The 13,963-nt window shown below is 50.1% G+C and overlaps 3 protein-coding genes across 9 annotated transcripts in view; 2 read left to right on the plus strand and 1 right to left on the minus strand.

Annotated features, from left to right (window-relative positions):
* Window positions 1-4,852, plus strand: LOC4803845 (cilia- and flagella-associated protein 61). 2 transcript variants are annotated; one of them, XM_001360461.4, is made up of 14 exons: window positions 1-333; window positions 397-711; window positions 765-1,067; window positions 1,128-1,235; window positions 1,296-1,426; window positions 1,492-1,775; window positions 1,843-2,412; window positions 2,465-2,748; window positions 2,801-3,037; window positions 3,094-3,677; window positions 3,740-3,903; window positions 3,968-4,219; window positions 4,272-4,481; window positions 4,544-4,852. In XM_001360461.4, the coding sequence occupies exons 1-14, from the start codon at window positions 68-70 to the stop codon at window positions 4,763-4,765; spliced, it is 3,930 nt and encodes a 1,309-aa protein (XP_001360498.2). In that variant the 5' UTR covers window positions 1-67; the 3' UTR covers window positions 4,766-4,852. The 2 variants fall into 2 exon arrangements, with proteins under 2 accessions (XP_001360498.2, XP_015039382.1); XM_015183896.2 differs by lacking the exons at window positions 4,272-4,481; window positions 4,544-4,852 and having other exon boundaries at window positions 3,740-3,829; window positions 3,968-4,144.
* LOC4803846 (cilia- and flagella-associated protein 61) lies at window positions 4,818-9,574 on the plus strand. 3 transcript variants are annotated; one of them, XM_001360462.4, is made up of 14 exons: window positions 4,818-5,126; window positions 5,203-5,505; window positions 5,564-5,705; window positions 5,759-5,904; window positions 5,965-6,149; window positions 6,209-6,507; window positions 6,565-6,911; window positions 6,971-7,163; window positions 7,230-7,513; window positions 7,577-7,813; window positions 7,876-8,438; window positions 8,489-8,652; window positions 8,726-8,971; window positions 9,032-9,574. In XM_001360462.4, the coding sequence occupies exons 1-14, from the start codon at window positions 4,852-4,854 to the stop codon at window positions 9,392-9,394; spliced, it is 3,747 nt and encodes a 1,248-aa protein (XP_001360499.4). In that variant the 5' UTR covers window positions 4,818-4,851; the 3' UTR covers window positions 9,395-9,574. The 3 variants fall into 3 exon arrangements, with proteins under 3 accessions (XP_001360499.4, XP_015039383.2, XP_015039385.2); XM_015183897.2 differs by lacking the exon at window positions 9,032-9,574 and having other exon boundaries at window positions 8,711-8,800; XM_015183899.2 differs by lacking the exons at window positions 4,818-5,126; window positions 5,203-5,505 and having other exon boundaries at window positions 5,569-5,705; window positions 5,778-5,904.
* Window positions 9,491-13,963, minus strand: part of jbug (filamin-type immunoglobulin domains fbug) — a 21,540-nt gene continuing 17,067 nt past the window's right edge. For all 4 annotated transcript variants that reach the window (XM_033378051.1, XM_033378050.1, XM_001360463.4 and 1 more), the window contains 4 exons: window positions 11,864-13,958; window positions 10,309-11,804; window positions 10,066-10,245; window positions 9,491-10,001 (listed from right to left, as the gene is read on the minus strand). In XM_033378051.1, coding sequence (XP_033233942.1) covers window positions 9,870-10,001; window positions 10,066-10,245; window positions 10,309-11,804; window positions 11,864-13,958 — 3,903 coding nt within the window. In that variant the 3' untranslated portion in view covers window positions 9,491-9,869. The remainder of the gene's footprint in view (window positions 10,002-10,065; window positions 10,246-10,308; window positions 11,805-11,863; window positions 13,959-13,963) is intronic.

The raw sequence follows: 13,963 nt of genomic DNA on the forward strand, positions 1-13,963 counted from the left end.
AGGGACTTTCCCGTCACAACAGGTTACAACATAGTCGGATACACATTTATAGCGCTACTGCTCCGAAATGGATTATCATGTGCGTACAGCGGACATCTATGACTTGGATGCAATCGACACACTCATCCACTCGCCCACCGTCAAATGGTTCGGCAACATTCGCCCCAAATACGTGGAAAAGGCTAAGCTCTTCAAATGCTATCAGACCTACCGGATGGTGGTGCTCCATAGGGAGACATCCAGCATGATTGCCTATGCGGAGTTCCGCAACTATCCCGCGATCGATGCGCTACCCAGCGATTGCTGGCTAGAGTGGCTGTCCGTCAGATATTGGTAAATCCACGGATGAAACCCCACCGATTAACAACTGCTTATTTTAGACCCACTCCCCTGCAGCCTCACTATGCCGCTTAGTTTTTTGAACACGATGTTTTTTAACTTTTGTGTCTATAAGAGCGAGAATGATGACGCCATAGCCAGCATTCTGAGGGAACTTTTCTATAGGGAGAATAGGGTTTGGTTTCTCATCACAGTCAAGAATCCATCGATTGCCCAGCCCACCTACTATGTGGAGACGTTTGATGACTTGGAGAAGTATGCCGATGTCTACTATCCACGCGAGTTCTCCGTTGAGAACAACTTCAATACGCAGGAACTCTATATCGTCTATCGTTTTAAGCTAATGCGAAAGATCACCTACCGAAAAGCCTTGTAAGCTGATACTTTTGCTTAAAGCCATCTTAATCAGAAGCTTGGTATTGCAGGCCCGAGGATAATGATGACATTGTGGCAATACACGAGTACGAATATCCCGAGATGCGTGAGGAGCTGGGAGACTTTTACATAGCCGAGGAGATACTGCGCACGGATAGTGGGAGGGAGAAGAGTTTTCTGATCGTGGCGGAGACCGAGAACGACTGCCAGGAGATCGAAACAGCCGTTTTCATCTGGCTGTCGACAGACATCGACATCCGCTTCTATGTGACGAACTATGAACTGGAATCCTTTGGCAATCTGGTCAAAACTATCGAGGGTCAGTCGGTCTATGTAGAGATGTTCAACGTTTCGTAAGTTTTCATCTTTAACAACAAAAAACAGTCTCCTGAACTTAGATACCCGGCCATTAGCTCTGTCCAGGCCAAGAACGCTGCCTGCCTGTTCACCTCAGATGCCCTTGACGATCTGTCTGCCATGACCATTCTGGGCGGCTTGCAAAAGAACGACAGTGGTCTAAGGTGCGCAAATTATTGACCTAGTCCTTTTAGCATATCCTAAAGACACGAGTATATCCGCAGCGTTTACAGTGGTGGAAAGGCGAAAGTCAGCTCCATAAATGGCAGAATTATTGAGGCTAACTACACAAGCGGATCGAATAGGTTCTTTATGCGTGAGAGCCTCTTTTCGAAAATGAAATACATCATTGGAAGTACGTCATCAATTGCTAATGAACGGAACATACACATATCTTTCTCCTTCCCTTTTTTCTTGCAGAACTTTCGAACTCCGAATACTACATTAGCAAAGAGCTAAAATCCATTAGTGTAGTTTACAGTGCCGGTATGCATCCACGGGGATCTGAGTTGGCCCTTGATGCGGCATCGAATGTGTTTGTCCTGAAGTACATTGCGGCGCGCAAGGATTTTCCGCTGGAACGCTTGTTCAACAGCGTGGTAGCCATGTTCTGTGCCTTTCCCGACCGCGACTACTGCATGATGCTGATCTCGAAGGAAACCAAGTCCATACGCAGCCACGTAGAGGTGCTCAAATACTTTATGGTTAGCCACAACCGTTGTCAACTCTTAAGCATAGATGAATATTTATATCTGCAACTTCCCGTTTCAGCCAGTTGCCTCTCGCCCCAGTGAGGTGGCTAATCCGGAAGAGGTGTACATCACCCATCGCAGCACAATATTCGGGGAGATAAGCTTGTATGAACTGCAGAAGGAGGACGTCGCTGTGATTCAAGCCCTGGCCGTCGGTCCCAGTGTATCGGACGTGAAGTCGGACGGGAGCTTCGGCTCCTCAACAGGAAGCAGTTTCTCCTACACCTCCAAGATCAATGAGAGCGCTGAGCTGAAGAACGAAATTGAAGTGATCACCGCCGTCATGAAGGATGTCCTGGAGAATGAGCTCAGCGAGTTCGCCGTCTATACCATTCGGTGCGGCAACTCGGCCAAGGCGGCCAGGGAGAATACCGCCATTGGATTCGTGGTGCTACGCCAGTTTCGGAGCCACCATCATCTCCATTATCACTACCATCTGCCCAGGCACCAAAATTATCTGAATTTTTTGCGGGCCGAGATCATTTCGTTGCGGCTGCACCCCCTATTTATGATTAGTAGCGATCTGATATTTCGGGATCTGGCTATGAAAACGAGCTACCGGGATTATTACTTTGTTTCCTCGCCTAATGTAAGTACACGACTTCAAGAGACTCCATGTCTACTATATAATTTACTCGCAGGGTCACCAGTTTACGAATGACCTGAAAAAGATGATGACAGTCGTCGAACCGAATCCCATGAAAAAGAGTCCGACCACATTCAGAGTCCCTAAGGAAGAAGATACTTTAAAGGAGAGACTGAATCTAACTGTGCATAATTTCTACCAGGATCACCTGATCATCTATCGCCACAAATTGAACCCCACAAAATGGTTTGGCAATAGCGAGAGACTCGTAGTTATTGGCTTTACCGATGTAGCCAAGGCATTTCTGCGACAGCTGGTCTTCCAGTGGAACAGCAAGGAGTGAGTGGCATTGTAATGTCTTTCGCATAAGCTACCCAAAATCTCCTCGTAGTCACCAGAATTCAGAGACGTACACCTGTTTGCCCCGCGTCCAGGTGACAGTGATCACCATGCCGGGAGTTGTGGAGGCCGAGTTCGACGGCATATTCCAGTGCCCATATTGCTGCAATTCTGGCAACTGCTACTTGTCCTTCCAGAACGTCTCGTGCTACGTGAGAGATGTGACTTTCCGCATGGATCTGCGCCACTGGGTGCACTTTGTACCGGGGAGGATTGATTTTATCAACAGGTTTGGAATCCGCTCCCTGCGTAGCATGTTATGGGTATTACGTTGGGTATTTGTAGGGAGAAGAAGTTCGTAAAATTGGAGAACAGCTGCGAGATCTATTACGACACATTGTTGCTGGCGTGCTATAAGGACTTTGCCATGAGGACACTAAATTCGAGATCAGCGATGGCCAAGAATCTGCCATGCAACTTCGTGGAAATAAACTCACGGCTCAAGAAGTTGTTGCTGTTCTACAAGGTCCGGGCGGTGCTGGAGGAGATGCCCCGCACATACAAGATACTCGTATACGGATCTAATCTGCAGACCTACGAATGCATTGCCTTTTTGACCAGCCACGGCGTAGAGCCTTCGCGCATCGTGTTGGTCCAGCCACGTCGCATCACCGGCATAACTGCAGAGGAGAAGCTGAAGAATCCATACTGGGACAAGAACCTTCAGTACATCTTGGACGATATCCTCATTGACTCTGGGATAGAGCTAGTCGAAGACCATGACTTTGTACGCTGGGTGGAGGACGATTCATTCCACTTCATCATGGAAGTGGTCTTCGAGCACTTCCCCAGCAAAAAACAGACCTCCTTCGAATGCGATCTCTTCATTGCATTCGACGAGGGGCACATGGCACCTAGAAGGAAGAAGTGTGAGTACTCAATCTCAAGGCAGGCGACACTTAATAATTTCCTATCGATCCTTCCTCGTAAGTGCTGAAGCAATGTGGCATTCAGTTGCGCAAGGACGATATTTTAGTGAACGAGGACTTCCAGACCAACGACCCAAACATCTACGCAGTGGGTAAGTTCATCCAAATGAAGGGCGCGCCCAACTACCAGTACAAGTACACCAGCGAGAGGGAGCTGGGCCGCAAGGTGGGAAAGTAATCTGATCCGTTTACTTGAGATTAGCCAAAGAGATTGATCCTCTTCCTTTTAGCTGATGCACATCCTGAATCTAACTCCCAAGCCGGATAACTTCGAATACAAGTACTCGGAGCCGCTGTTCTTTCAGGCACTGCTGCCACTCAACTATGTCATTACAAAAGTGACCATGCCACGTCGCTACCTCGCCTCTCAGCTTCCCCCGGAGTTTGCTTGCAACCTCACCACCTATAAGGACAACACCTTTTGCCGGGTCTGCTTGGCACACACCATGCTAGTGGACGAGATTGTGGTGGTCAGCAATAAGGTATGACTGTGTCGCCTCGAATATGGATGACCTCTATTCCTCTCAATTTCAGGGCGCACACTTGGATTACCTGGAGCACTTCTGCGGAAGGCACGAGCTGCTGCTCAACAATTTGAAGGCTCGCTTCAGCGCCAAGACAATCGATTGTTTCCTGATGTTCTTCCAGGAGCCCTGGACGGAGCTGATTATGCACGAGAACTTCCAGGACTTGCAGGAGAAGAATCATGAGCTTCTGAGGCCAGTAGCCACCTCCAACCTAAATGTACGTATTCCGACAGCCGTGTTATCTGCGCCTCTTTGCTTACTTATGGACGAACCTTGTAGAAAGCGAACCGCAACCCCTTCATGGATGTGGCCGTGCAGGACTTTATAACGCTGAACAAGCGGTACTTGGAGCAAAAGCTTCTCAATTTCCTGCGAGAACACCGAAGGGACTTCCATCATCCGTTTGCATTGCCCGAGGACTTCCTGACTCCCGGTACAGCGGGATGGGACAGCGATCCTGAGACGGAGGCAGAGATCGAAGAAGTGACCATAGATATGTAGCTCAAACCGTCTATAACCAAGTAGTCTTTTTCCATGTTGTGTGAACCATTTAAAATATATATTTGTATTATCTGAGCAACCATTAAATGGCTAAGTCAACAAACTATGTGATTCGGATGGCTGGGATCCAGGATCTGCCCCGAATAGAGACTCTATACAGCTCTTCTAGTGCCCGTCACTTCGGTGAGAAGAGGAGGCCTCCCCTGATGCAGCTGTTCTTTGAGCATCAAGCCTATCGGCTGATTGTCTACGATCCCAACCAATTCACCAGCCTTCTGGCGTACTGCGAGTTCAACATTCACCCCAACATTCCAGTGCTGGCCAACGACCTGTGGCTGCACTGGCTAAGTGCCCGCTTCTGGTAGGTTTATGAAACCACCCGGTAATCTCTTTTTTGATTGATCTCTCTTTCTCTCCATCTCTCTCTCTCTTTGCAGCTTGGACCTGCCCCTCAGTCTGCTGAACTCGATGTTCTTAAACTTTTTCATCTGTCGGAATGACCATCCCACCATTCTAATAGACATCATCATGGAGTTATTCTACAACGAACACAAAGTACATTTTTTGATTATCGCTATGCCACCAAATCTCCAAAGGACCGATGCATATGAATCCGTACAAGCGTACGGCCAGATATATTACCCCAAGTTGTTTATATTATCGGAACAAAGAGGTCTTCCTTCGATTATTATAATCAATCGCAGAGACGTCATGCCAACCATCTCCTTTCGGAAGGCACTGTAAGACCCTGTGAATAAGGGAATTTCGCTCTCGATTAAGCCCTTTTTCACCCCACAGACCCGAGGACAACGACGACATTGTGGAGATGATAGACCACGAGGAGCCAGAGCTACGGAAGCAAAATGGAGATTTCTACATAGCCGAGGAGCTTCTCGCCTCAGAAAGAACTGGGCAAAACGAGCTGATCGTCGTTGCTGAGGTAAGTTTTTTGAGCCCCACTTTACAGTACTGTGCAGAGAAATCTCCAAACAGTTGGCCGACTCTATCGCAGGCCTGATGTGGCTAACGGACAAGCTGGATGTGGAGCTACTGGCAAAAAACTTTCATCTGGATCGACTCGGTAACCTGACTCGATGCACGCCTGGAGCCAAACATGGCCGGGTTACCTTCGAAGTCATGTGAGTGGTTTGAACATTGCATTACTACAGGATTGAATTCTTTGAGGTCTGACTTTTCAGTTCGGCACACACTAAGCCGTATAAAGATCTATATTCAGAGTCCGTACTAATCGGAAAACAGAAAACTTCAATGGGCAGCGCCACGACTATGTCCAGTATAATGTTCACGAATAATCCGTTAGAGCCTGACTTCCAGCTGAGGCATAGCCATCTTCTTACCTCCCGGTATAAGTCCATCTACGATGGTGGGTTCGACTCTATCTCAAAGACCAAATCTGTGGAATTTGTAATTTAATATTTTTAGATCTGCGAAAGGGTCATTACTATATAAACGCAGAACCGGAGATATTGGAGATTGCCTTCGATCTGCCAAATGACGAAGAGCACTACGATAAAGCAAATGCAGTCCAGTACTTCAGGAGGGCCTCCAGCGCATTTCTGCTGAAGATGTTCAATCTGAATCCTAAGGTGAGGATTGAGTTTACATTTTTCTATCTTTCTGCCATGTTCAGCGCATTTCCGGAGCTCGATTACTGTGTGCTCAGAGTGCCACACACATCGACGGGGTCCAAGAGTCTGAGAGAGTTGATTAGGTTTTTCTTGGTGAGTACAAGAGAAGTTCTCATAGCCACTGGGTTCCAGCATCCATTGTTTTTCCAGCGGACTGCACATCGTCCCAATAGCACTGTATCGGATAGTCTATTCGTTGCTCACCGCTGCACTCTGTTTGGGGACCTACACATTTTTCCCCTGAAGAAGAGTGAACTCGATGAAATTACAACCCTGTTGCGGTTACCGTCCCCTTCTAAGGAGACTGTATATCCCGACGGGGATCAGGAGAGTGGGATAAGTTGGACAGTGTCTACCCAGATACCACCGGAGGGGTGTCAAATCATTGACCAAATCTTCTCAGACATTTTCAGCAACGCCGAAACCGAATTCACCTGCTATACCATACACTGCGGCAACTCCAAATCCCGCACTATAGTTGGTTTTATTGTGTTGCGGTTAGTGAAAGTGAATTAGGGGTGCTGCCGCAATAAGTCTTTTATATCGTATCCTCCAGGCCCTTTACCGACTATGACGCTCTCAGCAAGAAATTCTTTCTGCCTCGAGATGAGTTCTTTCTGACTTACAGGCGCGGGGAGATCGTCATATTCAAGCTGCATCCACTTTTCCACATCTGGTGTGACATAATCGTTCGATCTGCGGCAATCCAAGATAATTATCGAGAACTATATTACTTCCACCAATTTATGGTGGGAAGAACTGCCTCCTGCCTTACTACAGTCAATCTATAGTTTTGGTTTCTTTCAATTTTGTAGGGCCTTTCGTTGCCCAACGATCTAATGTACAACATGATGCCTGTGGAGCCGCGACGGGTGACGAGGAATTGGTTTCCGCAAAACGACACGGAAGGTGTTAAGCGACAGATTGATACTGTTAATTTCCCAAAAATCAACTTCATCAGCGATCATCTGCACGTCGTCTGCCACAATCTGTTGCCCAGCAAGCCAATGGGCATTCCCAGTCCGTTGGTCATTGTGGGCTTCTCTGATATATGTCGGGCCTTCCTGCGCCATATTATCTTTGGTTGGAACAGTAAAGAGTAAGTGCTGCATTTAGCCATGAAATGAAATTTAATAATGAAATAAAACTGAATCGTATGTAGCTTTGCCAATTTCAAGCGATACAACTGCCTGCCCATGGTCGATATCACAGTGATAGTGCCACATGGCGTGGTGGAGGCGGCGTATGATTCCGACTTCAGTTGTAGCTATTGTCAGGGGAACAAGCTATGCTATGTGAGCATTGGCTCCAGCTGTCCCTTTGTGAAGGACGCCACGCACCGAATGGATCTGCGGCACTGGGTGCAGTTTGTTCCTGGCAATCTGGAGTCTATCGATCGGTGGGTCTACCTGACGTGAGTAATTTCTCTGATGACTCTGATCTCCCTCTGATAATTTGCAGGACTGAGAAGGTGATTCGCTTGTCGGACAGCTGTAATATCCGCTACGAAAGGTTACTTCTGCTAAATGACATTAGGTACGGGTTAAAAGACGAGGACACCACTGTCGCAATGCCGCACAACTATTCAGTCATTAATTATCGCCTCGACAAAGTAATACTCTACCACAAGCTGCAGAACTTATTTGAAAACGATTACCTGTGTACTCCGATTATCATCTATGGCTACAGTCTGGCCGTGTACGAGTGCATCAACTTTCTTGTTACCCATGGCTGCCAGCCAAATGACATCACATATGTGCAGCCGCATATTCCGGTGGTATCCGAACAAATCCTTTATCCCAGAGAGGACGCTGGGCTGGATCCGATTCTCATAGAGATGGTGGCCGATTTGGGCATAGAAATTTACTTGTCCGCCAACTTTAGCAGACTAATCTTCTTCCCCAATAAGGCTAACATCGAAAGCGTAGAGTTCCAGCTCATTCCCAGTCAGAAACTAATCGTTTTGAACTGTGATATCTTTATCAATTTTAACGAGAGTTTCATGTGCTCAGGATTTGAGAGAAGTAGATCATGAATACTCGCAATTAACTTTTTAATTTATATTCCTTCACAGTACTGCTTGCCTCTGGAATTGAGCTGTCGAACAAAAAAATCATTGTCAATAACGATTATTGTACCAACGACCCCAATATTTATGCCATTGGCCAATACATCACCATGGTTCCAAGTCCCAACTATCAGTACACTCATACCAATCCCCAAGAGTGCGCTGAGAAGGTAAGCCCTCAGTGCTCCGAAAGTACTGAACAGTACTGAACGATTCCTAGAAACTCAGTGTCGTCTCCTTTAGCTGGCTTTCGTCCTAAATATGCAGGCTGGATCGACTCAGCAGCGTTTCTCGAAGGTGAACATATTCACGGGCCGTCTACCGCTGGATTACCAGGTAGTGAAGATAGTTGCACCCCAGCCCCTGCTTAAGGCTCAGCTGTCTACTGAATATATGGAGAGCATGACGACGTATCAGGATGGCGATTTCTGTCGCGTTCGAGTGAACCCCAAGATGATTGTCATGGAGATTGTGTGCGTCACAAAAAAGGTAATAGTTTTCTGTTGTAGTTAATTTGGGATCGCATCAACTTTGTAGCTCCTTCTGTAGAAAAAAAGCTTATTGTTTCTCGAATACTTTTGCGGCCGGCACGTGGCTCTGCTGAATAACATGAGGGACCGGTGGAAGAGTGGCTGGATAGAGAATTTCCTGGAGTATTTCGAACAGCCCTGGACAGAACTTATAATGCACGAAAGATTTCAGGATCTACAGTTGAAGAACCGCCGGTCATTGCTGGCCATATTGATGATGGATACCAACACTAATTTACGCGATGCAGACAATAGACACAGTTTGGAAGAGGCTCAGAGAATGAAGCTAGAGAATAACTTGATTGAATTTGTGCGAACATATCGCAAGGAATTTGTCAATGAGTTTGCTCTGCCAGAGGAGTTTAATGCTCCTACATGGTAAAATATCTCGTTTCTAAATTAATTTGAATATATTTTCATATTTTAATTTGAAAATCTGCTGGAATTAGTTCGAAAATTCACAGAGATACGCGTACGGTAAGGGTGTACTTCTTTCTGTATTGCATACAACGCTACATATGTATCTAGACAAATATAATTGCAATTTTTACATTGTACAACACATTAACTCTATAAATATAAAAGGGCGAAAGACAATTGTATCCTTCCCTTGGGATTATCCTAGAGATTTTGTTAATCGCTTCGTTCTGTCGTCAAGTTAGCTAGTAAGTTTAGTATAACATCATCCATCTATCTCTGTGGGTTAGCTAGCTTATTCAAATATACTACAAAGGGAGTCTGGTGTCTGGAGTCTAGAGGGGAGTGCAGGTCGAGGCCCGGCGTCGTGGCTGGTTGCGGACAGGGGGCAGGGGGCTGAGGCCACTGGGGAAGACGATGACGTGGTGATTGAGTCGGTTTCATATGCCCTGCAAGAACCTTCGTAACTCCTCCTCAGTGTCGAAGATCATGACGGGGAAGGGCGATCCCGGAACGAACTCGCCCGCCCACTTCACCTCGACGCGATAGTCGCCGGGCTCGGTTGGATCGTACTGCAAGTGATTTAGATAAATGTAAGCATTGCGATAGGCTAAAAGGCTTGTTCTCTCCTCTTACCTTGCACAGGATGGTGCGATCTTTTTGGCTCTCGCGCTGCATTTCCACGCGGAAGGCGCCCTTGGGACCGCGTACGCGAACTGTCAGCTGTCCTGCTCCGGCGCCACGTGTGTCGCAGATGAAACGGGACTGGAAGGTGGCCAGTACACCGTGCTCTATGCCCGGGCCATAAACGCGAACCTACGGACGAGAAGAGCCATGAGTATATCTGTGTATATAGTCAATATGATTTTCTCAACTAACCTTGCTGGCGTCTGGTGCTCCGGCCACTTTTAAAGCGAAGGGAGAGCCGGGCACATTTTGCCCGCCATACTTGATGGTCAGCAGATGACGACCCGGCTCCTGCGGCTTGATGTTTAGGGTGAATGTGGCATCTCCGTGGTCGTAGAGCTCGCAGTAGGCCACCTTGCGGACACCGGCACAGTGGGCGGTTAGTTCGCCAGGACCTGCTCGCCTGGTGTCAATCCACGACTTGATATCCTTGCCTACAATACCGTGTCGCAGGCCCTCGCCGGAAGCAATCACCTTGGAGGCATCCATGGAGGAGCCCACAGCCACTGTGAGCGGACAGCCCTTGACCAATCGGCCGTTCCACTTAACGGACAGTGTAAGTGTGCCCGTGGTGGACTTCTGCGGCGTGTACGAGGCCAGCCATATGTTTTCGCTGGGACGGGGTTGCGACAGGCTGACGGCCAGCGATGTGTTGTCCTGGCTGGTGCATAGGACTACCTCTGGTCTGCCAGCCGGCGCATTCGAGGCATCGATAGTGAAGTGAGCCGCCTCGCCCGCCTGTGCCGCTGCCAGTCCACGGCCCATCAGCTGAACCTTATCCGCAGCTTGTTGTCCTGTGACAAAGGCGCTTCTCGGACATTGGGTGATGGTCAGTCCGCTCCAGGTCAGGTCCAAATCGTGCTCTCCCGCAGCCAGATTCTCTCCAGTGATGTTAAGGCACATCTTTCCATCAGACATCTGGTCCACGGGTATCTCGATACCATCAATGCTACAGACCAGCTTGCCAGGTCCCGCATTATCCACCTCGAAAATGATGCGGGCGGGTAGAATCAACCGTCCGTCATGGTCAACCAGCGTGCCCCAGCCACCCACTGGCGTGACCTTGTTGGACTCCACGCAGGAGATGTGCCAGGGCGAGCCGGGCAGGCTGCCTCGATTGGGACAGCTGGCTCGGATCTCGTATTTGCCGACCGAGAGGATTACGTAGGAGATGCGCCACTCGTTATTGCCCAGAGCCTTGATCTTTGGCTCAATGCGTTCTCCATACTCGTCCAGTCGTTCGATCTGCACATTCGGAGCAATGGGACAGTAGACCACAAACGAAGCCTCCTTGTTCCGATGACACACCTCCAACCCATGACCAGCTGCCCTGGCATCGTTCCTCACGCCACTGGCCGAGGCGGTGAAGTTCAGGGGCGAGCTGGGAATCGTCTCTCCGCCGTACATCAGCGTGAGCTTGTAGTTTCCCGGCTGGGAGGGCACAAACTCCACGTTGTAGAGGCCTTCCGACTGCTCGTTAATGAGCACGGGCAGGCTCTGGTTGCTGGGCGAGATGGCGAACGCCTCCAGCTCGGCTGTTCCGGCATTGTCCGTGCGCACGGTGAAGCTGTTGGGGCTGTGCAGTGCTAGTGATTCCTTGGTGACGCCTTGGATGCTGACCTTGCTGCTGTCGAAGGACTCACAGGTGAAGGGACTGCCTGGCAGCGGCTTTGATTGATGAAGTACCTCTGCGAAACATCAGATTAGTAAGGAACTGAAATGTGAGAAATTGCTCTTTTATACTCACCAATCAGGCATTGGCCCGGCTTGTTGATGCTGAATTCCGCCTGAAGATGTCCGTTCTTGGTCTGGTAGCAGCGGACGGGCAGCGCCTGTCCTCCTGGGCCCGACACCACCACATCAAACTCCCTCGCCGGCCTCTTCACGGTATCAATAGCAAAGGACGTGGTCTTGCCCACTCTCGCCTGGTAAAGACCCAAACCGCTGACGCTGATCTCCTTCCCGGCACTGGCCGGCAGCACGTTGATCTCCAGGGGCTTCAGCGAGATGGGAACGTCGTTGAATAGGATGCTGATCTTGTGGGGCGCCACACGGGTTGGCTGATAGACGATCTCATAGACGCCGGCCTTGTTGGGTCCGCGGATGGTGTGTGGCACCTCGGTCGCTCCGCAACGGACAAGGGCAGAAAGGTCCCCTTGACCGGCCTCGTTCAGGGAGACGCCAATGCTGGCCGGGCGATGGCAGAATGCCTCCCCCACCTCTGTGATCTTGACGAGCATTGGATCGAAGGCGCAGAGGGTGCGCGATCCAATGTGCTGGCGCGTCTCCCGATCGATGAAGCGCAGCGTGTAGTTTCCAGTCACATGGGTGCGGAACTCTGCCGTCTGTCGATTGATTGTGTACGGCACGGACTTCTGATCGGGGGATATGATCTCCACGATCTGATCATCGGCCGGGAAGTCAATAGCGGCCAGGCTGCCAATCTGTATGTGCTGCGTGTGCTGCTGGATGTCCACGCGGAAGGGACTGCCATCGACGGCCACCTCGTTGAAGGTGATGTTCACGTAGTGCGGCTCCGTGCTCTGTGGCACAAATGTCACGTCGTACAGGCCTCGGGCACAGGCCACCACCTCGGCCTTGACTGTGCTGCTGTCGGTGGAGACTACCAGCTCCAAGGTGCCCTCGCCAGCTCCGGCTGCATCCACACTGAATGTCACAGGAACTCCCAGTGTGGCCGGACCATACTGCTGCTCCAGTCCGCTAATGCTGACACGCGAAACATCGAAGACATTGCAGCTGAAGGGCGAACCGTTGATGTGCTGGTCATTCGCGGTCACGCTGATCAGGTGACGACCCACAGTGCTGGGCCGGAAGGAGGCGGAGTAGCTGCCACCATCGTGCTGGCTCATCTGGCAATGTTCGTTGTCACCCGATGGAGAGGTGACAAAGATCTGTGGCTCCACTCCCTCGAAGCCTTCCAGCTCGAAGGTATTGTCCATCTTGACGGCCGCCTGCTTGAGGCACTCTCCCATAGCCATGGCACGCGGTAGTCCCATAGATGGCGAAGCGGCCGCAGCTGCAATGTGGCAGCTGAAGGGCGATCCCGGCACGGGATGGCCATTGAAGCGTACCGAGAGCGAGTGGGAAGCCGCCTCCGTTGGCTTGAAGTTCACCTTGAAGCGAGCATTGCCCTCGGATTGGACAAAGTTGGGTACATTCTTGCCATTGACGGCCACAATGATCTCCAGATTGCCAGCTCCCGCCTGGGAGGCATTGATTCCAAAGCTGACGCTCTTGTTGACCACACCGGCTCGGATGTCCGTGACAATCACCTTTTCCGCAGAATATGCCTTCAAGAGGAAGGGGCTTCCTTCAACATGGCCACCGCCGGGCAGGCGAACCTCCACCGAATGATCGCCCACTTCCATGGGCTCGAACTTCACGTTGTAGCCCAGGGCGGAGGAGCCCAAGGGGTCGATCTTGACTGGAACACTGCGGCGGGCGGGTCCCAGCACTTCAACGGTGGGCTTGGTGTCCGATTCCACCACAAATTCGAAGAGCCTTCCAACGCTCACCTTGTCCATCGTCTCTGGGGATTGGATGCGAGCTGCGGCGGCCACGCGGCAGGTGAACGGAGACCCAGGCACATCCTGGCTGTTGAACCGCAGCTCCACGGTGTGGCTTTCGGCCTCACGGGGCGTGAAACTAATTGCATAGGTGTGCTGTCCTTGGGCCTGAGCCGAGGTCGGTACTCGGCCGCCATTCACAGTCACCTCCAAATTTCCGGGACCCGCCTGGGAGGTCTCCACCAGGAAGGTGACGGGCTTGCCGACTGTTCCACTGCTTACATTCTTCACCTTGATGGCGCTGACATCGTAGACCTGGA

Source organism: Drosophila pseudoobscura, chromosome 3 (genome assembly GCF_009870125.1).
Source record: "Drosophila pseudoobscura strain MV-25-SWS-2005 chromosome 3, UCI_Dpse_MV25, whole genome shotgun sequence".
Classification (NCBI taxonomy): Eukaryota; Metazoa; Arthropoda; class Insecta; order Diptera; family Drosophilidae; genus Drosophila; species Drosophila pseudoobscura.